General features: G+C 34.8%; 1 protein-coding gene and 1 long non-coding RNA gene across 6 annotated transcripts in view; one reads left to right on the forward strand and one right to left on the reverse strand.

The window, feature by feature from the left end:
• LOC123549404 (uncharacterized) overlaps nucleotides 1-24601 on the reverse strand; it is a 212635-nt gene that overhangs the window by 85560 nt on the left and 102474 nt on the right. For 4 of the 5 annotated variants that reach the window (XM_053545411.1, XM_053545410.1, XM_053545408.1 and 1 more), the window contains 15 exons: nucleotides 23661-23845; nucleotides 21042-21104; nucleotides 20599-20696; nucleotides 18904-19108; nucleotides 15874-16047; nucleotides 11148-11273; nucleotides 10698-10907; nucleotides 9229-9318; nucleotides 6579-6902; nucleotides 4316-4423; nucleotides 3397-3507; nucleotides 2563-2649; nucleotides 1865-2167; nucleotides 849-959; nucleotides 137-187 (listed from right to left, as the gene is read on the reverse strand). In XM_053545411.1, coding sequence (XP_053401386.1) covers nucleotides 137-187; nucleotides 849-959; nucleotides 1865-2167; nucleotides 2563-2649; nucleotides 3397-3507; nucleotides 4316-4423; nucleotides 6579-6902; nucleotides 9229-9318; nucleotides 10698-10907; nucleotides 11148-11273; nucleotides 15874-16047; nucleotides 18904-19108; nucleotides 20599-20696; nucleotides 21042-21104; nucleotides 23661-23845 — 2246 coding nt within the window. The remainder of the gene's footprint in view (nucleotides 1-136; nucleotides 188-848; nucleotides 960-1864; nucleotides 2168-2562; nucleotides 2650-3396; nucleotides 3508-4315; nucleotides 4424-6578; nucleotides 6903-9228; nucleotides 9319-10697; nucleotides 10908-11147; nucleotides 11274-15873; nucleotides 16048-18903; nucleotides 19109-20598; nucleotides 20697-21041; nucleotides 21105-23660; nucleotides 23846-24601) is intronic. The other variant, XM_053545407.1, reaches the window with a different exon arrangement.
• Nucleotides 1-24601, forward strand: part of LOC128557647 (uncharacterized) — a 78467-nt gene that overhangs the window by 22604 nt on the left and 31262 nt on the right. The gene's annotated exons all lie outside the window — the stretch shown is intronic.

Raw genomic sequence — 24601 nt, forward strand, 5'->3', positions numbered from 1 at the left:
ATCGAATAAATTAAGTGAGTTTGTCACCGGCGGTGTCTGCAGTTCATCTATAGATTTTATACTCTAACTACAAAACCACAACAATACATGAGCGGAAACTACAGTCTCAGATGATTAATTCTAGAAAAAGGTGTACCTGGTAGAGGATTCTCAGTAGGTGTTGATGCATTGGATGTTGAACCCAAGACTGTTGCAAATAAACAAAATACATTTAACACTGCACATTTGTACTCAATATTCTACGAAGATATGCAATATGTGTAAAAATGCATTCGGTGCTTTAACCTGTATTCTGCTGGCATAGAGTGATTCTGCTTTTGCGACCAGTGCAGATCGAGATAATGCAAACTGATCACGTTCTGCATTGTTTGACATTCAGTCAGTAAATACAATATTAAGCTAACATCCTTTTGGAATAATAAATTATATCACACAAACTGAATGACGAAAAGTCATTGTTAGAAATTTAGCAGGCTTAGGTTAGTTAAGATTAACTGCAACATGAAATTATATGAGAACCTTAAAATGCAACAAATGCTTAAATTAAAATTTGTTTTCTGTTGCAATATGTAATATTTGAATGATAGCCTTATATAAACGTTGTACATTGGAAATTCATCTTAGTAATAAGGGATAAAAAAGCCGACAAAATCATTGATAGCGACACCGAGTTTTTTGTAAATTTAAATGGCTTGAAATACGGCACACGTATTTCTAATATTTGTTTTGTTTATCTCTCTGTGTTCTATTTCGTTTTAATTACACAATTGTGCATATAACTATCAGTTGAGTGTAAGTTGTTTAACAGATTTTAAAAGTGATTATAAATCAGAAGGGTAAGATACCACCTGTTGTTGTTGATCCGTTCCAAGATGGTGGTAAGGTTGACGAGTTAGCACTATAGGCAGAAAATGTTGTGCGCTCTGAAGATGTTGTCGTTGAAGAAGGTGTTATCAGTTCTGTAGTTATTTCATAAAAACAAAATATTCAAACATATGTCAATTGTACAATAGTAGCGTAAACAGTAGTATTTATTTTTTGCTTTTCAGTGAAATACTAGAATATATCGGCAAATCAAAGTGAACCCCATCACGCAATGCAAGTTTTGTCACGCGGATAAAATGTGTATAATTTGGTTAAAACATTTTACAAGTCATATGATTAAGGGAAAATCTGTTTGTTTCATATGTAAACTTGAAATTTTTCACTCATGAACTTAACAGCAACTAACGTAAATATTGTATTTGGCAGTGAAATATTTTCCGATCTTGAATTGTTCAATGGGGATCCTTCTTGAACATTTTACGGGAAGTTGCACATGTAAACAATGTACTGCGCATCAGCGGCGTTACCTTCGCGCGGGCTATCGTAACAGCCAAAATTATTCGCACTTTTTTACCAGTAAACGGATAAAACCCCCAAAAAGTTAGTGATATCAATTAATTCCTTTTCTAAATAAGCCTTTGGCAATTTATTCCCTGAATTAATCAGGAAGCAAGTTAAAAAATTTGCAACATATATTATATTTAGCTTGTTTAAGTAGTATACCTTAAAAGCTTATATGTTTGTTTTCGACGGAGATATAGATTTTTGTCTGCTGTATACAGTTTTATCTGGTCAATCAGGATGTGTTATCATCATGTACATAGCAAATGTGATAGACACTATCGTATTGTCATACAAGATAGTGTAAAACGCGTAGAACTCGCAGAACATGTAAGTGTCCGCGTACTAGTCCAGGCTGCAAAGTATCTAAAATTGAACTTGGCGTCTTCAACAAGCGTCAAAAGCTGGTAAATCGCATTATGATAAAACATGGTGTCCGCAGCAAGTTAAAAGGGACAACGTAAAATAAATGTCTCACCTTGGCAAGTCATATGATAGAGGTCGATGCTTTCGATTACGGCAACATGGCTATAAAATGCTCTAGTCGACTGAGTTTCTATTGTAACACCTTTGTAAAATCCGGTTGCAATATCCACCAGTATAACAAAATCATCATAGTTTGAAATGTTTTGGTATAGAATTGAATACATTTCACCATCATAAGATGAAATTCTAAACAGTACTGGACTTCTGTCTGCGATATCAATGGAAAGACAGCTGTCCCCGGTTATATTAACTTCCGGTGACGTAATATATGCTAGTTGCGACGACATTTGCAACCCTGTCAAAAGATAAAAATGTACCTTGAATTATATTATCTTGTGTAATGTCTTCAGAGATCGTCTTGGTTTGCGCGGATAACACTTTTCTGACATATAACAACTGGAAAAAATCGCCTCTGAACCTTTGTTTTCTGTTGGATTTTCAAGAACGTTTAAAAATATTTAGATACAAAAAATACTTTTTGTTATAAAATCCTTAGATTGCCATAAGAAAAAAAATGAATGCAAAGAGCTTCTACAAGAAGTCATAGCATTATAATTATACATAATTTCAGAAATTACAAAACAAAAAGGCATCGTAATTATGAAAGACGAAACAAAATGTGTCAATAAAAATAGAACTAATTTCAGTAGGGGCTCAGAACGTGTTTCACGTTTAACGTAATAGTTTTACCATCAGCATTTATCCCCTGGCGAGCATTATAAAGCTGGTACCCACAATCCCAGTTAGGTCCTTCGAAATTGCAACTTATGTCTGAACCTAAAACAAAACAAAGTAAAAAGGAAATCAAAACTGATATTTGCTTTTTCTACATAGTTCTGCTCACTGGAATTTTTTTTTAGAAACGGAAGTGCCTGAGAAGCATTCCGTGTACTTTTTTTGCAGACTCATGAGAGGATTTCATGTTCATTTGTTCTAATTACTCCTCCATCTTACTATATCTGTCTCGCTCACTCTCAATGTGTGTGTATGTGCGTGTGTCATGGAGGATTTCTCTCGCTATATACCTCTGGTTTGATTGCTCTGTTTTTGATTTGTTAAGAGGATAATCCAGCGCCCTTAGTGGCTGCCTTTGAATGTAAAACACCACAGAATGTTCAGCTGCATAAATATGGTAATACTAATAATGAAAATTTGAAAACAGATTTTGAAAACGTTTCCCTGAGTCTAGCTCATCCTTTACACCCTACTGCAAGTTAAGAATATGCTCATATATATATACCAGAAACCTATGTGATATTGTGCAACAAAATCATAGTTTGTATATTACAACCTGATATAATTCCTACATATCTGACATCCTGCAATATTTTTATCCAACGAAAAATCACTGTTTTGAATATAATATGTCTTAAATAACATAATATACATACATTATTTGCACTTTTGTCACATTGACGTGGTGGCGCCTTTTGCATTTTGTTTATTTTTTGATAAATACATAAAGTCTTAACACGTCTAACAATGTGTTTTCTTGGTTATTTCGTATCTTTTCATAAGGCTTACCGCAGTCTTCTTCGTCGCTGCCGTCTGTACAGTCTTCGAATCCATCACACTTTAAATATGACCTCACACATTCCCCGTAGAGCGTACAGTTGAAAGTTCCCAAGCCACATTCTATAACAATTAAACAGCGTAATTAGAATTGCATGATATATCAGCCCATGAAATGTATGGTAAAATATTAGTTTCTTGAAATTTTCTTAGTAAATGACATTTTGAATACACAATAGAGAGACTTAACCGAAAGTTGCAATGGATCCAATATTGTCCATTGTCAAACATGTCCGAACTCTTACAGACCTTCACATTCCATGTTAGTGAAATTGAGACCAAACTCCTCCAATATTTCACTAATGTGAACATGAGTACAGCCTGGGGATGACATAGGCTTAGTTTAAGGAAAGAGCTATTGAGTTATTGTTCTTGGTCTACCTTCTTACTCACCAATAGCTCTGTAAAGTTTCAAAGCTTATCTCACAATGTTTTTATCCGCTAGGGGGCTTGCTATGGATTCTATGGTATAAATGTGTTAACACAATAAAAGGTGACATAAAATGATGTTACTAAGCGGAAGAGCTCAAATCTATTGATCGTGGGCCTGCGAGTTTGATCCCAGGGCAAATATTCTCTGCGGCGATTTGAAAGAAGAGATACTGTTAAATCCATCATTTAAATTTAATCCAGAAGCTGAAAAATCTTGTACAGACTCCAAGCACTGGTTATGTTTACTGATCGTTGTTTGCTTGAAAAAAATGTGTGGAAAAATGGAACTAAACTTGATGAAATGACGGGCGACATACGGACGAAGGGCGACAAATGGACAAAGGGCGGCAGATCGGCGGCAGAGCGACAGTATTTTCACAGTTTTGTTTCCATGATCTTTTCAACCATTTTCTATTATAACTGCTTATTATAATCTTACCACATTTTTCATCACTGCCATCTTCACACTCCCGTATACCGTCACAAATGAAAGCAGGTTTAACGCATTTTCCGTCACACTCGTGGTCATTTTTATCACACGACAACCCTGCATGAATTACACCATTGCAATAAATGTTGTACTAAGTATATAATCACAACAAAGACAGAATAAAAAGTCTGTATCAATTGCACTAGGGGAGCATTAGAAATAATAAATGAGCCGTGTCATGAGATAATCAATATAGTGCGTTTGCGACCAGCATGGATCCATTCAAAGCCTATTGCAATTAGAGAAGCCATTAGCAAACAGCATGGATGCTGGTCGCAAAGCCAATATGTTGATTTTCTCATGGCGCGGTTCAAATGAGTAAGAAAGTAAGAAAGAAATATCTAAACACAAGTGAAATTGAGTATCTCGACTCCATTCCTAAGAATCGATATTTTACTACGAGATAACCGAAATTTGACAGGCTCGGCTGCTGAACATTTGTCTATAGGCCTGTATATTAATAGATGCAATTCTATTTTTTCAATTCTGATTTTTGAAAATGTCTTGGAGCAAGCCGAAAAGTAATTGTTTTTCGAGGTTGATGGTTATTTTTCTACTAGATATTAGAGTAAGCCGGAAATTTGAGAAAAACGAATCAAGATAGAAAGTTTTATCGAACGTACTACCGTCATTGGCCCAAAAAGATTAAATCTAATTTGAACTAGATAAAAGAACAGTTTAAACTATAGCAACCTTTATATACATTAACAAATATAAAGAAGGTAAAAAATGGATATTATGAATATTTACTCCTTTTTATTGATAATGTAAGTACATCACTTCAATTTCAATGTTGTATGTATATGAAATTTGCTATATAAACCTTTCAGGTTTGTTGTCGTTTTTTTAAAACGTCTTATAACATTTCAGAACATGCTCTGTGCATATGTTTTACTTGCATTTATAATACAGATATACTGGGAAATCATATTTGTAATACCACTATAAATATTCTTAAAAGATATAATTTGAGTTTTAGGAGTTACTTTGATCATTTATGCAGAATCATGAAAAAGGGCTGCTGGACATTTGTCCCCTAGATTTGAATCGATTTGAAATAGTATATCTGCCATTTTGGAGTAGCATTTGGCCCCTTATATTTTCCCTGCATACCAGTAGGTACAGTTCTATTTTTTCAATGTTGTTTTATTATCAAAATGACCATAAAGGACAGTTTTCTTTTCGCAAAGCTGTTTCATTGATAAAAGAAACTAATACGTATGCTATCCTAGTGTAAATGTAAATAATTGCTAATTATTTAATAACAGAGGTAACATAACTAAATAGTGATTTTCTAGTTTGTGCAATACAATTTACGATCAAAATTATTTATTTGGAAATTCTCTAGTCTTAAATTGAGGTAAAAAGCAAAGATATTGTTACCTGCAATACAATAATTATCTCTCCTACAAAGCTCTTAAACATTTTTTGGGGGCGAAAAGAGGGTGGGGTGAGGGGTTGGGGGGGGGGGGGGGACAACTTACCGTTTTAGATATAAGCCATTGTAGTGGCGCAAAATGTCCTATCGGCCATTGCAACTATTTTAAATTAGAAGAAATTGTCAAGCAGTCAACTCTTCTATAAGGTGGGGAAGGAGGGAATGAGAGCAAATATTTTTTTGGGGGCAAATTTTCATTTTCTTTCTGCTTCAAAAATATGTAAGATACACATGGCAGAGAACAATTACTTTCTAAAAAATTTCTAGGATGAAATCAAAATGTCTTAAAGATATCCTATATATATATATATATCTTAAGATCAACAGCTTCAACTGTTTTTTTTTCTGAAATTAGTTAAGCGAATGAACATTTTTAAAAGTACTTGTTTCGAATACTGTAAAAATATTTTGTATGAAAGAAATGTTTTCATGCTACCTGAAAGAGTAATGACCATTAAAGAGAGTGTTTTGATGTATGAAACAGCTGGAGTTAATAACTAAAAACAAACAACTTTTAATATAATTTTGACGCTACATCCAAAGAAAATCAAAGTAAACTGCCCTCCGTTACATGACTGAAATACTGTTGAAAAAGGCGTAAAACCCAAAACAAACTAACAAACAAAGCAAATCAAGATAAAATCTGACAATCTGAACAATTAAGGAAAAAGAAAACGATTATTGAAATTAATCAGACGGGTGTTTAGAAAAAGTGTATTGACAGAAATTATGACGAAACCTTGTTAAAAAGAATCAAAATTTATAATTATTTACCAGGACTCGCACAGGAACCATTGGCAACCCGGATATTAAACAGATTGAACTTAGCCTGAAGAGTGGTCATGTAAGCTTCGATAAAAAGGCGAAGCTGAGTTCCTGTTTGGATATCCACATTGATGGTTCTGTATGTAGAATTTGGAACTTTTAGCCAGTCTGTGATAGTAACAGTTTGTCCATTTCTGCCTACGACTTTTACACGTGCAGTACAGTTTGCTGTGTTGGCAAAGCCAATTGTAACACATGAATTTGTGGATACATCAAACAATGGTGAAACAATATAACCGCCAGGTTCTGTAGTGATACTTGTTAAATTTCCGCCTGAAAAATGAGATATTACATATACGGTGATAAAATATGTTCTGTAACAAAATATGCTCTGTAAAACATAAATAACTGCGATAAAATTGGCGGCGTTTTTGTCACTGTTTGACATGTGGGAGCTGTCGTATACTAAAGATAGCTGATCAATTAAATATTTCCAGTTTAAGTGTTTTCTTGATTTTCATTGCTATTTATAACATGTTGCTATATTATTCTTATTGCTATATATAATTATGTTGAATATAATTATGTTGAAAAAAGTTAATGAAATTGGATCTAGTGACCCTAGTCTGACACTCTGTATACTGTTCTGATTAGGAAATTATCGGATGCTAGTTGTTTCAAAACACTAGGTTCCTGATGGCTCTAGATTCTTTACCTGCGTTTAACAACAGGCTTGATCAGTTTTGGTAGAGGCTGAACTTTTGAATACTTGTGTAAAATTATTTAAAAATTAGGCTAGCAGTTCAATTTCAAAATTTCAATATAGACGAAAACTAGCCTTGTTGCCATTTGTTCCTTTAACAAATCAAATGGCTTGAATGAATGTGCTAGACGGTTAACTTAGGAACATTTGTGTAAAATCATTTTGAAATCGCTATAGTCGTTTCACAGGAACCAATTTTTACAGTTTTCTATACAGCCACATATAGAATATTGGCCTAAACCCTTACAGGCAATGTTTTTTTTTCAACAAAACTGAAATGAGGAAATTTGGTATTTTGTCATCAAGGAAACACTGATGTAAAACTAGAAGACACTTTTGTAGAAGAGCGCATGTCTCCCCCAAAGCATAGTAGTCATAGGCAAGATATCTATATATCAATGTTCTGGCCTTCATAGAGCGACCCTAAAATTAATAGAGGTCATCTTCTCTGCATGTTCGATCATCTTTTGAAGATTAAACATTTTTTGTAAAGTGGTTCTCAAATTATTGATCGGAAAAGTTTTCCCATGGTCAGGCCCATGAAACCTTGACCTTTCACAGAGTTACACCAAAACCAATAGAGGTCATCTATTCTGCATGTTCAATTATCCTATTAAGTTTCAACATTTTGGGTAAAATTGTTCACAAGTTATTGCTAGCTAGGAAAAGGTTTTACTTTTTCAGGCCCCTGTGACCTTGACCTTTGATGAAGTGACCTAAAATCACTAGGAGTTATCTACTCCATAAGCTCTACCAAATTACATTCTAACAAGCTCAAACATTATACCAGGAGTAATATATTTAGCTTTTTGTTAACTTAAATCTCGGTAAATTGTGCGACTTATGAAGTTGAATTTCGATCTTCGAGCTGGCAGAAGATTCAAATCCAGCTAAATCTTGAAGAAAGTGTCTCGGCTAACGACTTGACAATAAATGTGCAACCACAATTATTTGATTACACATGATTAAAAACTTCATATTATTATTACATAAAATCAAATAAAATATTATAAAAGCGGGTTTCTATTTCATCGTAAAATATTAAAAATCCTTTTTGTGAAGTGATTATTCCGTGTTCATAGTAAAGTGCTAATTGAAAATACAGTTATAAAGGTATTCTTATTAATCTCCCAATAAACACAATGTTCTAATTGTTTGACAAATTCATTTTTGTTAATAACCATTCCAATTCATCTTCGTAAGCAAAGTAAATGAACTTTTAAATATTTGCTTAATTCATATGATCAAAAAGATAAATATAATGGTACAATGGCGGAGAAAGGATTACCTGCTTGACCGCAAATAACGGACTAGCCTGAAAAATGCCATACAGCCTCGATCAAAATTTCATTATCGGCTAAGCTGAGCTTTTTAGGTGACATTCACGATAGGTATAATTTTCTCAAATGATATTTCAATGTTAAAAAAAATAATAATAAAATTACGGTATGTAAAATTTTAAATCGAAATTGCTCTAAAGATACCGGTATTCAAGATACACTAAGTTCTTTCGCTGCACTAAATACCGTCTATCATTACATGCCGTAACATAAATTTCCATCAAAAGAGTTTAAAGTTATTGTTCTAACTGTTAACATATGTAAAATTCAGAGAGCAAAAAAGAAGCTGATTCTAACAATATACATGAAAGAATCACTGTTTATATACTCAACAGGTTTTCTTAATGTAAACTAGCATTGTATCAAACTATAGCAAATTCCGTTCACTGGCATCAATATAATTACACAATAGCGTTGGTGTTAGTGTATGGAATTTGATATATTTTGATACAAAGCTAGACAGTATGAAGCAAACGTATTGAGTATATAAACAGTGGCTCTATATATAATAAGAAGTTGTTTAATAATTTTTGGCCCTTAAATATGCCAAACATACCTTTGTCACGTGACCAAACTAATGGGTCCATCATGTATCCGCATGTGTCTCCATTCATGAACTCGCATGACACCGTGGATCCTTTAGTTCCTGTCAAAATTTGACATATACTACATTGAGTTGCCTTTGTTATTTATATAAAGTATGAATGCTACGCATATCATATCAGCTTTCAAGATTCATGTCAGCTTTCATTTTATATATGGTTTATGGATTTACGTTAAAAAATATTGCCGGAACAATAATTTCAAGGCAGATTTCGTCCCCGTATATCTGACGTCAAAAGTGCGCGAAGTGGTCGTGTTTGCGACGTCGTGGAAACGTTACTGATGCATTAAACGTAAAAATATACATAGATCTAAATCAGAAATATCTTCCAGTTTTTGTTGGTACCAATCAATAACGTGGGCTCTGAAAAAAATTTATAGTATCGTTCCTCCTTAAGGCCTTACATGCATGCCTAAGGAGGACAGCCTTTTCCCATCCCGACGGAAAACCCAGCGAAAGCAATGGGAAGACACCTGACACGCAGACAATTAAGGTTGTTTTTCTTTCTATCACTGCAAAATCTTAAACGATATTGTAAATTATATAATAGCGAAATGCATTTTTTAACCTTATATAATAACGTTGCATTGCAAGCATGTTACCCATGATACGGGAACTTACAGGGATATCATTGTTCTTGCCTACCTAGTGGGTAAAGAAAACGTTATCTGTACTAAATATGACTTATTCCAGAGGAAGATATGCTACCTTTTCCAAACTTCTGATTTACATTTCATACCGAAGTAGCCTTTCACATGACAAACAAGATCCTAATATTTTTTCCGGTAAGATAGACATGACAGTCTAATTACAAAAAACACAGATATTGGTCGTTTTCATTACGTACAAAACTAAACAGAACATTGCTGTCAAACAAATGCTTACAGAATGATATTTTTTATAGGGGAAGAAAAACAAGACTGTCTAAAATCAGTCATCGCCATTTAGTTTCATACGCTACAGTCTCTAAGTTTATTACTAAGGAATCGGGACTGATTCAAATTCAATTTCAATGCAGTAAAACATTGAATATATCTCTGACAATATGCAATACATCGTCAGGTTAAACCGGGTCAGGGGGATATACGTTACATGCATGTATGCCTTAAACTAGCAGTCAAATGCAATATTTAGAGATTGCAAAACTAGCATTTCCATATATTTATTCTTTTATTTTAATCATCGCATGTGCTTTTAAATTCAACCTAAAGTAAATGCAGAGAAGGATGTATATTTCGATTTGCTAGAAGGCTGTGTCAAACACTATGGATGTACCATTGAAAACTGTTTTAAGTTTGCGAAGTGAAGGGTTAAAAATAATGATTGATCTTCCTTTAAATTTGTTTTGATTTTGGACTGCACGTTGTAATTTTAGAATAAAATGTCCGCTTGCAATACAAAATATATTCTAAGGGTACCACCTGGGCAAGGCTCAGTAGACAAAACTACATCGTCGACGCCAGCTTCCACATTAAGTGCAGTAAAGTGCATGTCTAGAAGTCCCGGGTCTTCTCCGCAAGTGTCTACGAGATCTATGCACCCGGGCAACCATATAGGTAACTCTGGAATACCAGCCACTTCCTTTGTCTCGCTATTCACACTCAGTGATAACGAACCACCTAAAGATGCATCTATGAAAAACAAATGATATATTTTACTTTCCTTGCTTCTTCATCCTCCTTTACTTAGAACATTACAGTGTCCTATACAAAATAAAAGTAGAAAAATGCAAAACTTGTCTTAAATTATTTATTTAAAGATACGATTAAACTTATTGATGCTTACTTACCTGACGAAAGGTATGCAATTCATTTTAAATGATTTTTATTTACGTGTTAAAGAAATCTAATGAAGTAAAAACGCTAGATTACCGCTAATGAAGTAATAGAATTGTAGACTACAAAAACCCTTTGATTCCTCCTCCGTCACTTGCTTGAAATTTAGACTTGTCAAATCTTCAGGTTCACCAAATGCTGGATTAACATGCATGAAGTGTCCTGTAAATAAAGTTTACGTAAAATTCTCGAGGATTACCGACTATTAAGTATTTCCAGTTTAGTTTTGGTGAAGAATTACATCCTTGTTGACCTTATTTTCCGATTTAGCATTAAAAAGCATACATTTAAGCTAATTTTGTACTGAAATCAAAAGGTAAGGGCGGATTTCCTGGATACACAGGCACAGCAAACACAACCAAAGTCAAGCACAAACAGGTCTGAAACAATTAGAAACTGTAGCAGAAAAAAAACAACAAACAGCAAATTGATTGCTTCAAACATCCAGCAACAAGTTCATTTCAGTTAGATATTCAAAATCCAAAAAAGATACTAGGTAGAGAATGGGTTTGTGTATCAGAGCAAGTAAAAAAGCAAGGATGAATATTCAACAGGGAAAGCCACGATTTAAACAGGCTGCCTACCTACTAGACAGTTAACAACAGGAGTGTTAATATGAAGGCAAGAAAAACCAACAGCACTCATTTACAATCGCATATACAGACGCACACACTTAAAAAGTAAAACTAACAGACAAAACAACACAGTGCAGCACAAATCAAAGAAAAAGAAAATTGAGGAGCTTCAGTCAGTATATTTTGAATACATAACCTCACTCATAATAATGTAAGAAATGGTGGCTTAAAAATAGGGGACAGGGTGTGAGGGCCTGAAAGTAACACCACAGCAAACGAGAAAATATAAAAAAATCTTATTTGAAACGGACGAAAAGCAAGTTGTAATTGTAAGTAATCTATGTAAAGGAAACTGGGCGTTTAAACGCCTTATGGACATGCCGACCTCACACTTACCCTATCTCCGACAAGTTAGACAGGACAGAGTGAATAGAATAACTCCTTGCTAAGAAAGGCTCAAAATACCAGATAATATCAAATAAAACATATAATTTATGGTCACTGCAAAGTATTAGTTCAACAAAGCACTCAACATCTTGTCTAAAATCAAAGCACCAAGATCACAACTAAGTATGTTGCAAGACAAAATTTTACTCCATTCGTTTTCATAGATTTAGAGAAAAACATCACTGAGTCTTCCACTGTATTAGTCATTACTCTACGACCCATGCAAGCATATACACTGTTGAACAAGAGCTGTCATTAAAAACCCATACATTTTGTGACCTTGACCTTGATCCAAGAGACCTGGGTCATAAGCATGACACACCTTTGACTTCCAAGTGTGACCTTGACCTTTGAGTTAGGGATCTATGTCTTGCCCGTGGCACGTCATCTCAATATAGGAACAATTATGTCAAGTTATTTTAAAATCCCTTTATGAATGGCAGAGTTACAGCCCGGACAAGACACAGACAATGCTAATCTTTGACTTTTAAGTGTGACCTTGACCTTAGAGCTAGGGGTCTTGGTCATGCGCATGAAATGTCGTCTCATTTTTCATTGGTATGCGATTTTAATATGCCTACCTTTGGGGACATATAAAAAGTACATACAGTATCTTCGTAAAGACGCAATATTGTATTCAAAAGCCGTGTACTCCCTATGTACATGATGGGAAACACTGTTTTATGTACAGATTCTTTACATATCACATTCTGTAAATGATGAGAAACACTACGATTTTATACAGTAATATAAACACTGGCTCACTCTTGGAAAGTAAAATTAGCTGTTTGGTAGATGTTCACCTAGTGATCATTGTTGTAAAATCATTACAATAATTTATCTAGATATTCGTTTCTAATAAGATTGATAATTCTTTTATACATAAATTGGCAAAATTAGACCTTACCGCACCATTTAGACATAGAAGACTACTGACATTCATGTGGTAATTTAATATAATTTCACAGTCAGTCTGATAACATCCGAGAAAATTAGATTGATTTTAAAGTTTCATATCTCGTTATTTCGACCAGTGACACCACATATTTTGACAGGTCCAGTAACATTCTACAAAGATCCACTTTTTATCAAATTTGGTACAGAATCAAAAACCATCACCATGGTATAATCTGTGTGACTTTTACCCAGTGGTTTTTAGAGATGATATATTGGAATGGCTGACAAATGAAAAAGAAAAGAACAATGAATTGACGAAGGAATGGACGGTGGGAAACCCGTATCATAAGCGCGACACACTGTTTCAATATGGCAAACATTTGTGTAAAATTATTTTCAAATTCCTTGATAAATGAGTTATAGTTTGTTTGTTTGTTTGTTTTGGGTTTAACGCCGTTTTGCAACAGTTATTTCAGTCATGTAACGGCGGGCAGTTAACCTAACCAGTGTTCCCGGATTCTGTACCAGTGCAAACCTGTTCTCCGCAAGTAACTGCCAACTTCCCCACATGAATCAGAGGTGGAGGACTAATGATTTCAGACACAATGTCGTTTATCAATAGTCACAGAGAACATGCGAGGATCGAACTCGCGACCCCGCGATCCGTAGACCGACGCTCTTACCTACTGAGCTAAGCGGGCGGGTAAATGAGTTATAGACCAGACAAGAAAAAGACCATGTTAACGTTTGACTTCAGTTGCACTGACCTTGGAGATAGGGCTCTGGGTCTTGCGCATGACATTGTATCTCATTATAGGGTACATTTATGCCAATTAATTTCAAAATCCCTTTATGGACGGCAGAGTTACAACCCGGACAAGAATTTACACGGACGCACGCACACGTGCACGGGGGCAAGCACAGAAGGATTTCCTTATGGTCGCCATTGGGGGCATAAAAACAATGGACAAAGAAAGACAAAAGAAGACCGATAGGAAAAAGTGGACAATAAACGGACAGCAGTCAAAATTCAATCACCATATCATTCCACCTAGGTAAGCAACATGCATAATTGTTTATTTTCAATCTAAAGACTTAAAAATTGTTAAATTCTTGACAAATCTAAAAAATCATATGGGGTCGTTAGTTCAATCCCCGAGTAGGGCAAAAGTTCTCCATGACCATTTGATAGATGACATTGTGTCTAAAATTATTCGCCCTCCACCCCTGTTCCATGTGGTAGGCATCTTAATTGAAAATACACACTTCAAATATCTATTTTGTATATATACGTAGCTAACTGTATGCAGTCTGAAAAAATACTTAAGATATAATTTTCTGAAAAAGAATCATTTGAGCTGAAAAAAAAAGATCCTGTGTAAAATATCTAGAAATAATGAAGACAACTCCGCTAACACTTAATTGTAGGCTTAGGTGACTATGTACATAGTATCTCATTCAAAACATACACTTTTAACATCTAGGCACGAAAAAATCATGCATATTAGTACCAATTGTTGTAAAGAACAACACTTTGAAAAAAAAATGTAAAAATCAAATCATTTGTATCATAGCTGAACTGCTGTATATGGCAATGTGGAACGCCTACAACTACCATATATGGATGGCTATGATACAAACAGAAAGAACATTAAAACTCTCGGGTAAACGAATTATACTCGGGGGCTACGCCCCCTCGTACAAATCGTTTACCCTCGAGTTTCAATGCTCTTTCTATTACTTAATGCCCTTTGGGAAAGTGTGACATTTTTGTGGTGAAATTTGTCAACACACAAACGATTTCAATTAAAATGTTAAAATACTAAGAATTTCACAAGGTAAAATTTGTTGAGAAAGCTATTGCTGGAAAGAAAATGATCTCTGCTACCAATATATTTATATGCGTCAAAGTATGGAAAAATATCTAGAAATATGAGAAAATCAAAGAAAACTATTTTAGGACTGTTAAATATATGCATAAGATATCAGATAACGCTTTCTTTTCTATTGCACTTGTATAACACGGGCTGGATTATGTTAACCAAACAGTGTTCACACGACAATTTCACTCTATAAACAGATCGTTTTCCTTGTGTAAAGATGGCTTAGGGTTAGTCTCTACGTGCCAGGAAGTTGGCAGTTTCTTGCGGAGAACGGGTTTGTACTGGTACAGAATCCAGGAACACTGGTTAGGCTAACTACCCACCGTTACATAACTAAAATACTGTTGAAAAACCTAAAACAAACAAACAAACACCAGCTGTATTCCAATATGCAAATAACGAAATAACTGAAAAATACTTTCAAATGTAATGTTAAATATCTATCATTTTATACGAAATAATTGTATTAGTTTTTTTAATGTTTTGTTTCATTGCAAGTCGATTTAAATTTAACTTATCAGCGTTAAATTTACTACTATGTGATTCATTCATATAATTGTTTAAAAATGACAGTTATATCGACTTCTCCAAGGATTACCTGCATCTAATTACATGCCATTATCACTCTGAAAGAGTTTTGTTTAGATATATGACTGTCAAAAAGATAATTCCGCTTTTAATGGCGTTAGCATTCTTTCTTACAGTTTGCCATAAAATATGCATGCAGATAAAATAATGTCTTGTAACAGTGCAACCATGTAAGAATCACTATATCTGCTACATGGATATCTTTATAGATTTATCATTTTATCAGCGTTCTTCCCAAACTCCAACGCAGTGATCTCCCTTGCCGCTTCGCTCATCAATGAGCGGCAAGGGAGGTCACTGCGTTGGAGTTTGTGCTGTTTCATTTGTACTTTTTATGGATTTGCACAGAATAATGAGCATATTAAATACTACCTGATTCATTGTCGTATGTGTGATCTGTATCGAGTCCATTTCCAGCACCGGCTAATACTCTCTTCCATTCGTACCTTGATTTACAACTATTAGTATTATTACCGTTGGATTCGATCCCATATCCACATAACATGTGGTCACTTTCAAAAGTAAAATCACGCCTGGCAAGGGATTCTGAAAAATCACAGATGATAAACGATTGCCTATGAACAAAAATATACTGAGCACAAACCATTTTCTGTTGTTTTTTTTTGAAGACGTAATCCTAACAGGCCCTCATCCAGAAATAGTTGACTGTGGGGTAGGTGTGGGGTGGGTGTCACTAGTTTAGAACAAAGGCGTCATATAAGTATAAAATGGTGGTCTCTGGTGCATGTTTGCCTAACTGTTGAGGTATAAAAGTGATACCTTTCAAATAAAGATATGAAATGGTGGCTTCTGGTATTGTGTGTCTAAATTTTGGCCTCTGTTGCATTTTCTTCTAATCTTGAGGACAGAAGGGGGTTCAACCTCCTTTCTAAGAAGGTCAGGGGGACTCCCCTGGAAAATGTTATAATCATTATCTTTTAAAGTACCAAAAATATGTCTCTAAAAATTAAACATTAAAATAATTCCAAGTAATACAACTTGGTGACCTAGACCTTGGGTGTAATGGACCCAGCCCCTGCACATACTTTTTGTAATCTGAACAATGTTAATGTGAATTTACAGTAAGATATAGGCAATAGTAACAAAGATATGACAGAAAAACAAAGGTTGCCGAAAATTATCAAGGTTACCAAAAAGATTTTAACATTAAAAATGACCTGAATATATAACACATTGATGGCCTTGATCTCATGTAAAATTGACCCAACCAAGCCTCTGCACATACTTTGCTTGTGTGCTGGACAATGTTTATAAGACGCTACAGTTAGATATAAGCCATAGTAGCAAAGATATAACAAACAAAAGAAAGGTTGCCAAAAAACGTTAACGTTAAAATAACTTAAATATAACACCTTGGTGACCTTGACCTTGGGCACAACGGCCCCAATTTCTGCACATACTTTGTTTGCACACTGGACAATGTTTTAATGAAGTTACAGTAAGATATAAGCACAAGTTGCCGAAAAACTTAAACCAAGAAAGCTCACCCGCAGCCGATGCCGACGCTTGGTCAGGTAGAGTAGGCCCCCTATTCTCCGAATAAAGGGGTTAAAAATGGTGGCTTCTGGCGTATAACAATTGAAAATTTAACAACAACATCAAAAACAAAAACAACAAACAAACATGAAATTGTGTCCTCTTGTGCATATTTGGTCTGTATTGTAACAATACTATTCCTTTAGGAAAGCAAGATTCAAACTTGTCATAGAAATTATCAAGACAAACATTCTAAGTTTCATAAATATTGTGTCACAACTGTGGCCTCTAGAGTGTTCACAAGCTTTTCCTTTGATCCTGCCTACTGACCTAGGTTTTTACTCCACATAACCCAGTTTCAAACTTGACCTAAATATTATAATGACTATCATTCTGACCAAGTTTCATATATATTGTGTCACAACTGTGACCTCTAGAGTGTTCACAAGCTTTTCCTTTGATCTGGCTTACTGACCTAGGTTTTGACTCCACATAACCCAGTTTCATTCTTGACCTAAAATTCATAAAAACAATCATTCTGACCAAGTTTCATAAAAAGACTGGGTCACAACTGCGACCTCTAGAGTGTTCACAAGGCGAATGTTGACGGACGACGCACGATGGACGCCGCAATAGCTCACCGTCAGCTTAAAAGGCTAAGTCTAACTTTGATGAGTATATGCCACTCCTTTGCAAACTGGAGGGGTTGGGAGGGACACACGCGTCGTGGGTATGGTTCTGGATTGCAGATTGGAGACTGCAAAATTATAACTAGCTTTTTGATGATCAAAGTGAAATAAGTCAATTTTTGTTTTAACTATGTCCCCATTTTTCTTCTTTCAGTGAACAACCTGAATGCATTAAAATGACCTTTTTAATCCCAAAAGAAATTTGGATCTCAGTGAGATTTTTACCAGAGAACCCTCCATTCCACAGCACCAAATATGTTTCATCTATGACCCCAGTTTTCTATTTTTAGTGACACTGTTCGTCAAGTCCCAAGTGACAAAAAGTATATTCCAAACCTATATGTTTGATAAAAGCTATCTGAACACCAAGTATACTGACAATGAGTGTTCCCAAACTAAAGATATCTAGCTGAAGCCACTTTTCTATTTTCAGTAAAAGTGACCCCAAATGTCACCCAAAAGTAATTCTTTAGATAAACGTGCTGTATTCAAAAGTTGGTAAAAGTTAAGTTTAAACTAAAATTATAAACCGGAAACCATCTTTATGATGATCACATTGGAAAAATACCTTGATCCTGACATAATGGCATTAAAATGACCTTTTCATCACATGAAAAAAAAGAAGTCAGTTTGGATCTCAGTGGGATTAATTTGATCTGGCACTCTTCTATTCCACAGACTAAAAGTAGCTTTTGGCCAATGGCTCTAGACCATTGCGGCACCACTGATTTTTCCAAGTGAAAGATTAATTAAGCTATGCTGATTCTAAGTTGACTCCAGTGACTCCATTTATAATCACAACCTTTGATTTCCATCAGCTAACTGCAGGTCAAGTTTACTTTTATCGCATTAATACAAACTAAAGTTCCTGAGCAAAAACTGTTTTATCTATTTTTAGCTACAGTGAAATTGACCTGAAACGTATTGACCCCATATGCAATCCCAAACTCCGTCTCCGTGTAAACTGTTTATTTGAATCAGCCACTTCTTACTCAAGTAATTCAGTGGAAAGTTGACGCTTGCCCGCACGACCAACTACATTCGGCAATCTAATAACATTTATTTTTTGAAAACCTGGAAAACCTGGTTGGCCCGCAGTACCCCACAGGAGTCTGATATCTTAAATAGACATTTTGGAAAGAAACATTTCTGTCAAAGTTAAAAGAAATCAGAACAAAGATTGTTTTACCATATACAATAAAACATCGCAAGTTACCTTTGCAAGATCCATGCTCCAGGGCGAAATCATGTACAGCAGTTTTGAATTCGCTGGATGTTGTTTTAAATGCAGTCAGTCCAAGTGATATGTCTCCGTAGATTTTAGCGGGTATATCTATGCAGTATTGCTCAATAGAATCAACTGGATCAATTATCTTATCCAAAATCATTGTTTCTTTTAGTGTACGGTTACTATACCATACCTACAATTGATGCAAAAAATCATCTTATATATGTACATGCTCGCTGTGTCATACTACTTGAAATTAGATATTTTGCATGTATGCTGGACAATGCTTAAGTGAAGGTACATTAAGATATAAGTAAAAGTAACAAAGATATGACAGAAAGAAAAAACGTAGGTTGCCAGAAACTTTAACCTTAAAAATTACCTAAGTATAACATCTTAGTGACCTAGACCTTATGTATAATGGGCTCCATCCCCTATACATACTTTGTTTGTATTTTGGACAAAGTTTATGTGAAGTTACAGTTAGACATAAACAAAAGTAACAGATATGACAGAAAAAAAACAATGGTTGCCGAAAACTTAACCTTATATATAACCTAAATTTAACATTTTAGTGACCTTGACCTTAGGTAAAATGGGTCCAGCCCCTGCACATACTTTGTTTGCATGCTGAACAACGTTAGTGAGAAGTAAGCAATAGTAACAAAAGCCCCAAAGGCTGCTGCAAAACTTTAACCAAGTAAGCTCGCGAGTAGAATAGCACCCATATTCTTCGCATAGTGGAACTTTAAAATTGAAGATTTTCCAGAGCTGAGAATGAAAGTTGTCAACGCAACACTGAAGAAAACCACAAAGTCCATTTCTTGCTTTCTTTTCACTGCTTGCATAGAAACTAAATTTAATGTAAGATTCAGAGTTACAGACACTACAATTATATATAATTAGGCAGTGGCTACGATTACGTGACCGTAATCCTAGCCTCCGATTCTAGCATTATGGAAGTTTGATAGGCTAGAATTACGGAGGTATTTAAGAGGCATCAAATATAAGTTAAATATAAGTTAAACGATGTTATAAACTTACTTATTACACTTAAAATAGGACCAGCATTAGTGGTTATTTAACATATATACCTTATAAATATTATGGCATAAACTATAAAGATCCCTAATATTTTAGTGGTCAGAGGAATCTAAACAGCAAGCCCTTTAATTTAGTTTCATACTTAACATTTCTCACCCATCAACTAAACTTGTTTGTATCAATTCAGGCCTGACATTTATTTGTAACGTGATGACCAAATGTTGACCAATTGTGATTACTAGTATTAAGTATGGTTATGAAATTAAAGACGTTTACGAGTGTTGATTTTACCCGATTCTGCATGGCAGAAATCTCAAGTGACAGGCTAAATCAAAGAGCTATAAAGGTAAATGTATTTTATACTTCTTTTGTAAAATCAAATTATAAGATTTAAAGCAATGAATATTTCTTAAAATTCTTAGAATTGAGCTATCATTTAGAACATAATTCTTCGTTTGTCTGCCAATTCCCCCCCCCCCCCCCCAAAATATTTTGGAAAGAAAAACTTTGTATAACGGGTGTTGATCATATCTTAGTTACATGAGATAATCACTGTAACGCTAAATCACTATCGTTTGAATAGTCTATGATTTATATTTGATTGGTAAGATAGCTAAACACAAGCATTAGTACACTCACCTGTACTACTTCATTACCAGTCTTGATATAGTCAAATACAAATCTGTACTCTCCACCCTCATGAATAAAGTCACGTGATGAAAGAGAGGCCCATGAACCTAAAATGGATAATTGTTATTTAAATATTCTATTAATTTGAATATCTTTTATGGAAGAACAATGTAAAATTGTAGAACATTTCATACAACAGCTTAAAAAATCGTTACTATTTGTACTTGATACAAGCTTGATTTAAAAGAAGGATGTCTCCCAGTACTGCTTGATATAAATGGTAGATTGAGTAAATAGCACAAAGACATGTGTTGGGAGAAAGACAAATCGAAATCTTAAGCATTGCCATATTTGTGATATAAAATCAAACTGATATAGTTATTTACTGAAAAAGATATAAAAAAGCCAAAGTTAAGAATCAAAGAAATCAGACATTTATAAAAGATATTTACTTGTGTTGGCTCCTTCTTCCATCAAGCCAAAATAATTTTTATCAAAGCCTTGAAGGTCTGAATCTATAGAAACAAAAAATAATGCCTCCATTTTTGAAATACAAACAAAACTGTTTAAACTGATTGTTTATAATTATTAAATGAAACGATATAGGACACACACATTTTACAAAATAAATGACGTTTTGTTAAAGTAAAATTCATTCAATGCAGAATGATTATATTTTACATATAACATTCTTTTAAAAATTCCATTCTTTTCGCAAGTTCTCACACGTCCTCCTGTATGTTTCTTATATTTATAACTTAACATGTAGTCCGGTAAAATGCTTGCACATTTAAATGAGTAAACAAGAGCTACTTGATAAAAAATGATGCCCGCAATGACAAGCTGTCCAATTTTCAGTCCTGTGATCATTTCGATCATTGGCTTATTAACCCCCAAAACAATCATACAATCAAGTTTCAAAATATTGGGCCAAGTGGTTCTCATTTTATTGAGTGGACGCTGTTTTCAAGGTTCAGGTCCTGTGACCCTACTTTGAGCTTTACTTTACCGACCATATAAAACAGTATGGGTCATCGTCTTCAAAAAAACCTATTTACACTATCAAGTTTGAAGATTCTGTGTTCAGTGTTCTTCAAGTTATTCAAGGGAAATAGTTTACATTATTAATATAATCTACTTTATAAACGCAGTCAGGCTACCTAAGTTAAATGTTGTAGGTCAAGCGGTTCTCAAGTTATTGGGCGGAAACCGTTTTCAAAACTATGGCTTCCGTGACATTGGCCTTTGACTTACTGACCCTAAAAACAGTAGACGTCATCTACACTAGAAGCCATATCGTGCTATTATGACTGAAGTTTCTGAATAAAGTGTTCTAAAGTTATTTGGTAAAAACTGTTTTCAAGATTCAGGTCCTTCTGACCTTGACCTTTGATTACAAAAACCATATGGGAACATCTACTTTATTATCCTGATCATGCCACCAAACTTGATGATTCACAGTACTGTCGTTCTCAAGGTACTGTGCGGAAACCATTTTCAAGGTTAAGGCCCCTGTTACATTGATTTCTGATTAACTAACTTAAAAAAAGGGTAATCTAATTTATAGGCCTAATCAATCTGTCATTTTTTAAGGTTAAGGTTAAAGTCGTTCTAAAGTTACTGGGCAGAAACCGTTCACTCTACTGACAGAGGAACGGACGGACTGACTGACCAACGCGGCCTACATATGCAAAGCAATCAACCTCGCTTCTCCGAATGAGGGTATAACAAGCATAGCCAGTGGAGGACAGGGACAATCTGAGTAATATGTCATGTGGGTGAATATTTGAATGTTTAACATTAGAACTGATTGAAAATGATACGTAACTTTTCATCGAAATAATCGCAGATGGAACATACATACATTTCATGAACAAGAGGGCCATGAAGGCCCTGTATCGCTCATCTGACCTAGTGACCTAAAGATCATCAAGATTAACATTCTGACCAAGTTTCATTAAGATATGGTCTTAAGTGTTAAATAGCTTTTCCTCTGATCTGACCCGGTGACCTAGTTTTTTACCCCACATGACCCAGATTCGAACTTGACCGAAAGATCATCAAGATTAACATTCTGAATAAGTTTCATGAAGATAAGTCATAAATATGACCTCTAGACTGTTAACAAGCTTTTCCTTTGATTTGCCCTGTGACCTAGATTTTAACCCTGCATGACCCAGATTCGACCATAGCCTAAAGATTATCAATATTAACATTCTGACCAAGTTTCATGAAGATAAGTCATAAATGTGGCCTCTACAGTGTTAACAAGCCTATCCTTTGATTTGACCTAGTGACCTAGCTTTTACCCCAACTGACCTAGATCTGAACATGAACTATATATCATCAAGATTAACATTTTGACTTAGTTTCATTAAGATATGGTCATACATGTGGCCTCAACAGTGTTAATAGCTTTTCCTTTGATTTGACCTGGTGGCCTAGTTTTTGACCCTACATGACCCAGATTCAACTGGACCTTGAGATCATCAAGATTAACATTCTGACAAGTTTCATTAAGATATGATTACAAATGTGGCCTCTACAGTGTTTACAAGCTTTTCCTTTGATTTGGCCTAATGACCTAGTTTTTGACTCCAGATAACCCAATATCGAACTTGTGTAAGATTTTATTAAAGGGAACATTCTGACCAAGTTTCATTAAAATTGGGCCAAAATTGTAACAAGCTTTTCCTTTGGTTTGACCTGGTGACCTAGTTTTTAACTCCAGATAACCCAATATCAAATTCATCCAAGATTTAATTGAGAGTTCCATTAAGATTGGACCAAAATTGTGACCTCTAGAGTGTTAATAGTCAAATTGTTAACGACGACGGACGGACAACAACGGACGACGGACACAGGACGATCACAAAAGCCCACCTTTGAGCACTTTGTGCTCTGGTGAGCTAAAAATGAGCATTTGGTTGTCGTCCACTTTAAATAATTGGAACGGCTTGTAGATTTTCGCAAAAGAACATTCCTGTGAAATTACCATTATAATGGTCGATTGGTTTACAAAACGTAGACATTTAAGAAACTACTTTATAACAAGATAAAATGGTCTTTACCCGATGTTTCACCGTAACAGTGTACGCTAGCATGCTTATACTTATTACAGTTATGACTTCCCCATCCTTTGTGCTTGCACTCCTCCAGACTGTTCTCAGTGCCAACACAAAACAAATCGTCTAACCAGATCAATTCATTTGAGGAGCCGTAATAAGAAGAACGTGTATAATCAACAGTGTCAGTCCTATTTAAAGATATAACACAGTAACAAGTGAGAGATATTTGCAAAGTATACGAAACTTTTTGCTTTGACTATGAACGTCTCTGTAAACTTTTTGTATTCTTTCTGTGTATGCAAGGATGTTACAGATCATTCATCTATTTTCACCTCTGAAAAATCAAATTTGTCATCACAGAGATAGTGAAAAAAACAAAGTATATAGTACTTTTCCTTTATAGACCTAAGTCTCTTGCAAATCGTATGATCACTTGGTGTTGGCACAATTTTATTTTGTCGTTATCTTCATATGACGGATATCTTGACAATTTCTTGCAGGACCCATATTCTTACTACTTGGATTGTGAATTAGCATCATGACTGGTTGTGGATTAGCCTCATGATGAATTGTGAATTAGCCTCATGAAGTATTGTGAATTAGCCTTATAATGGATTGTGAATTAGCCTCATGATGGATTGTGGATTAGCCTCATGACTGATTGTGGATTAGCTTCATGATAGACTGTGAATTAGCCTCATGATGGATTGTGGATTAGTTACATGATGGATTATGGATTAGCCCCATGATGGATTATGAATAAGCCTCATGATGGATTGTAAATTAGCCTCATGATGGATTGTAGATTAGCCTCATAATGTATTGTGAATAAGCCTCATGATTGATTGTGGATTAGCCCTATGATGAATTGTAAATTAGCCTCATGGTGTAGTGTGGATTAGCCCCATGATGAATTGTGGTGGATTAGCCACATGATGAATTGT

Source organism: Mercenaria mercenaria, chromosome 6, assembly GCF_021730395.1.
Source record: "Mercenaria mercenaria strain notata chromosome 6, MADL_Memer_1, whole genome shotgun sequence".
Lineage (NCBI taxonomy): Eukaryota > Metazoa > Mollusca > Bivalvia > Venerida > Veneridae > Mercenaria > Mercenaria mercenaria.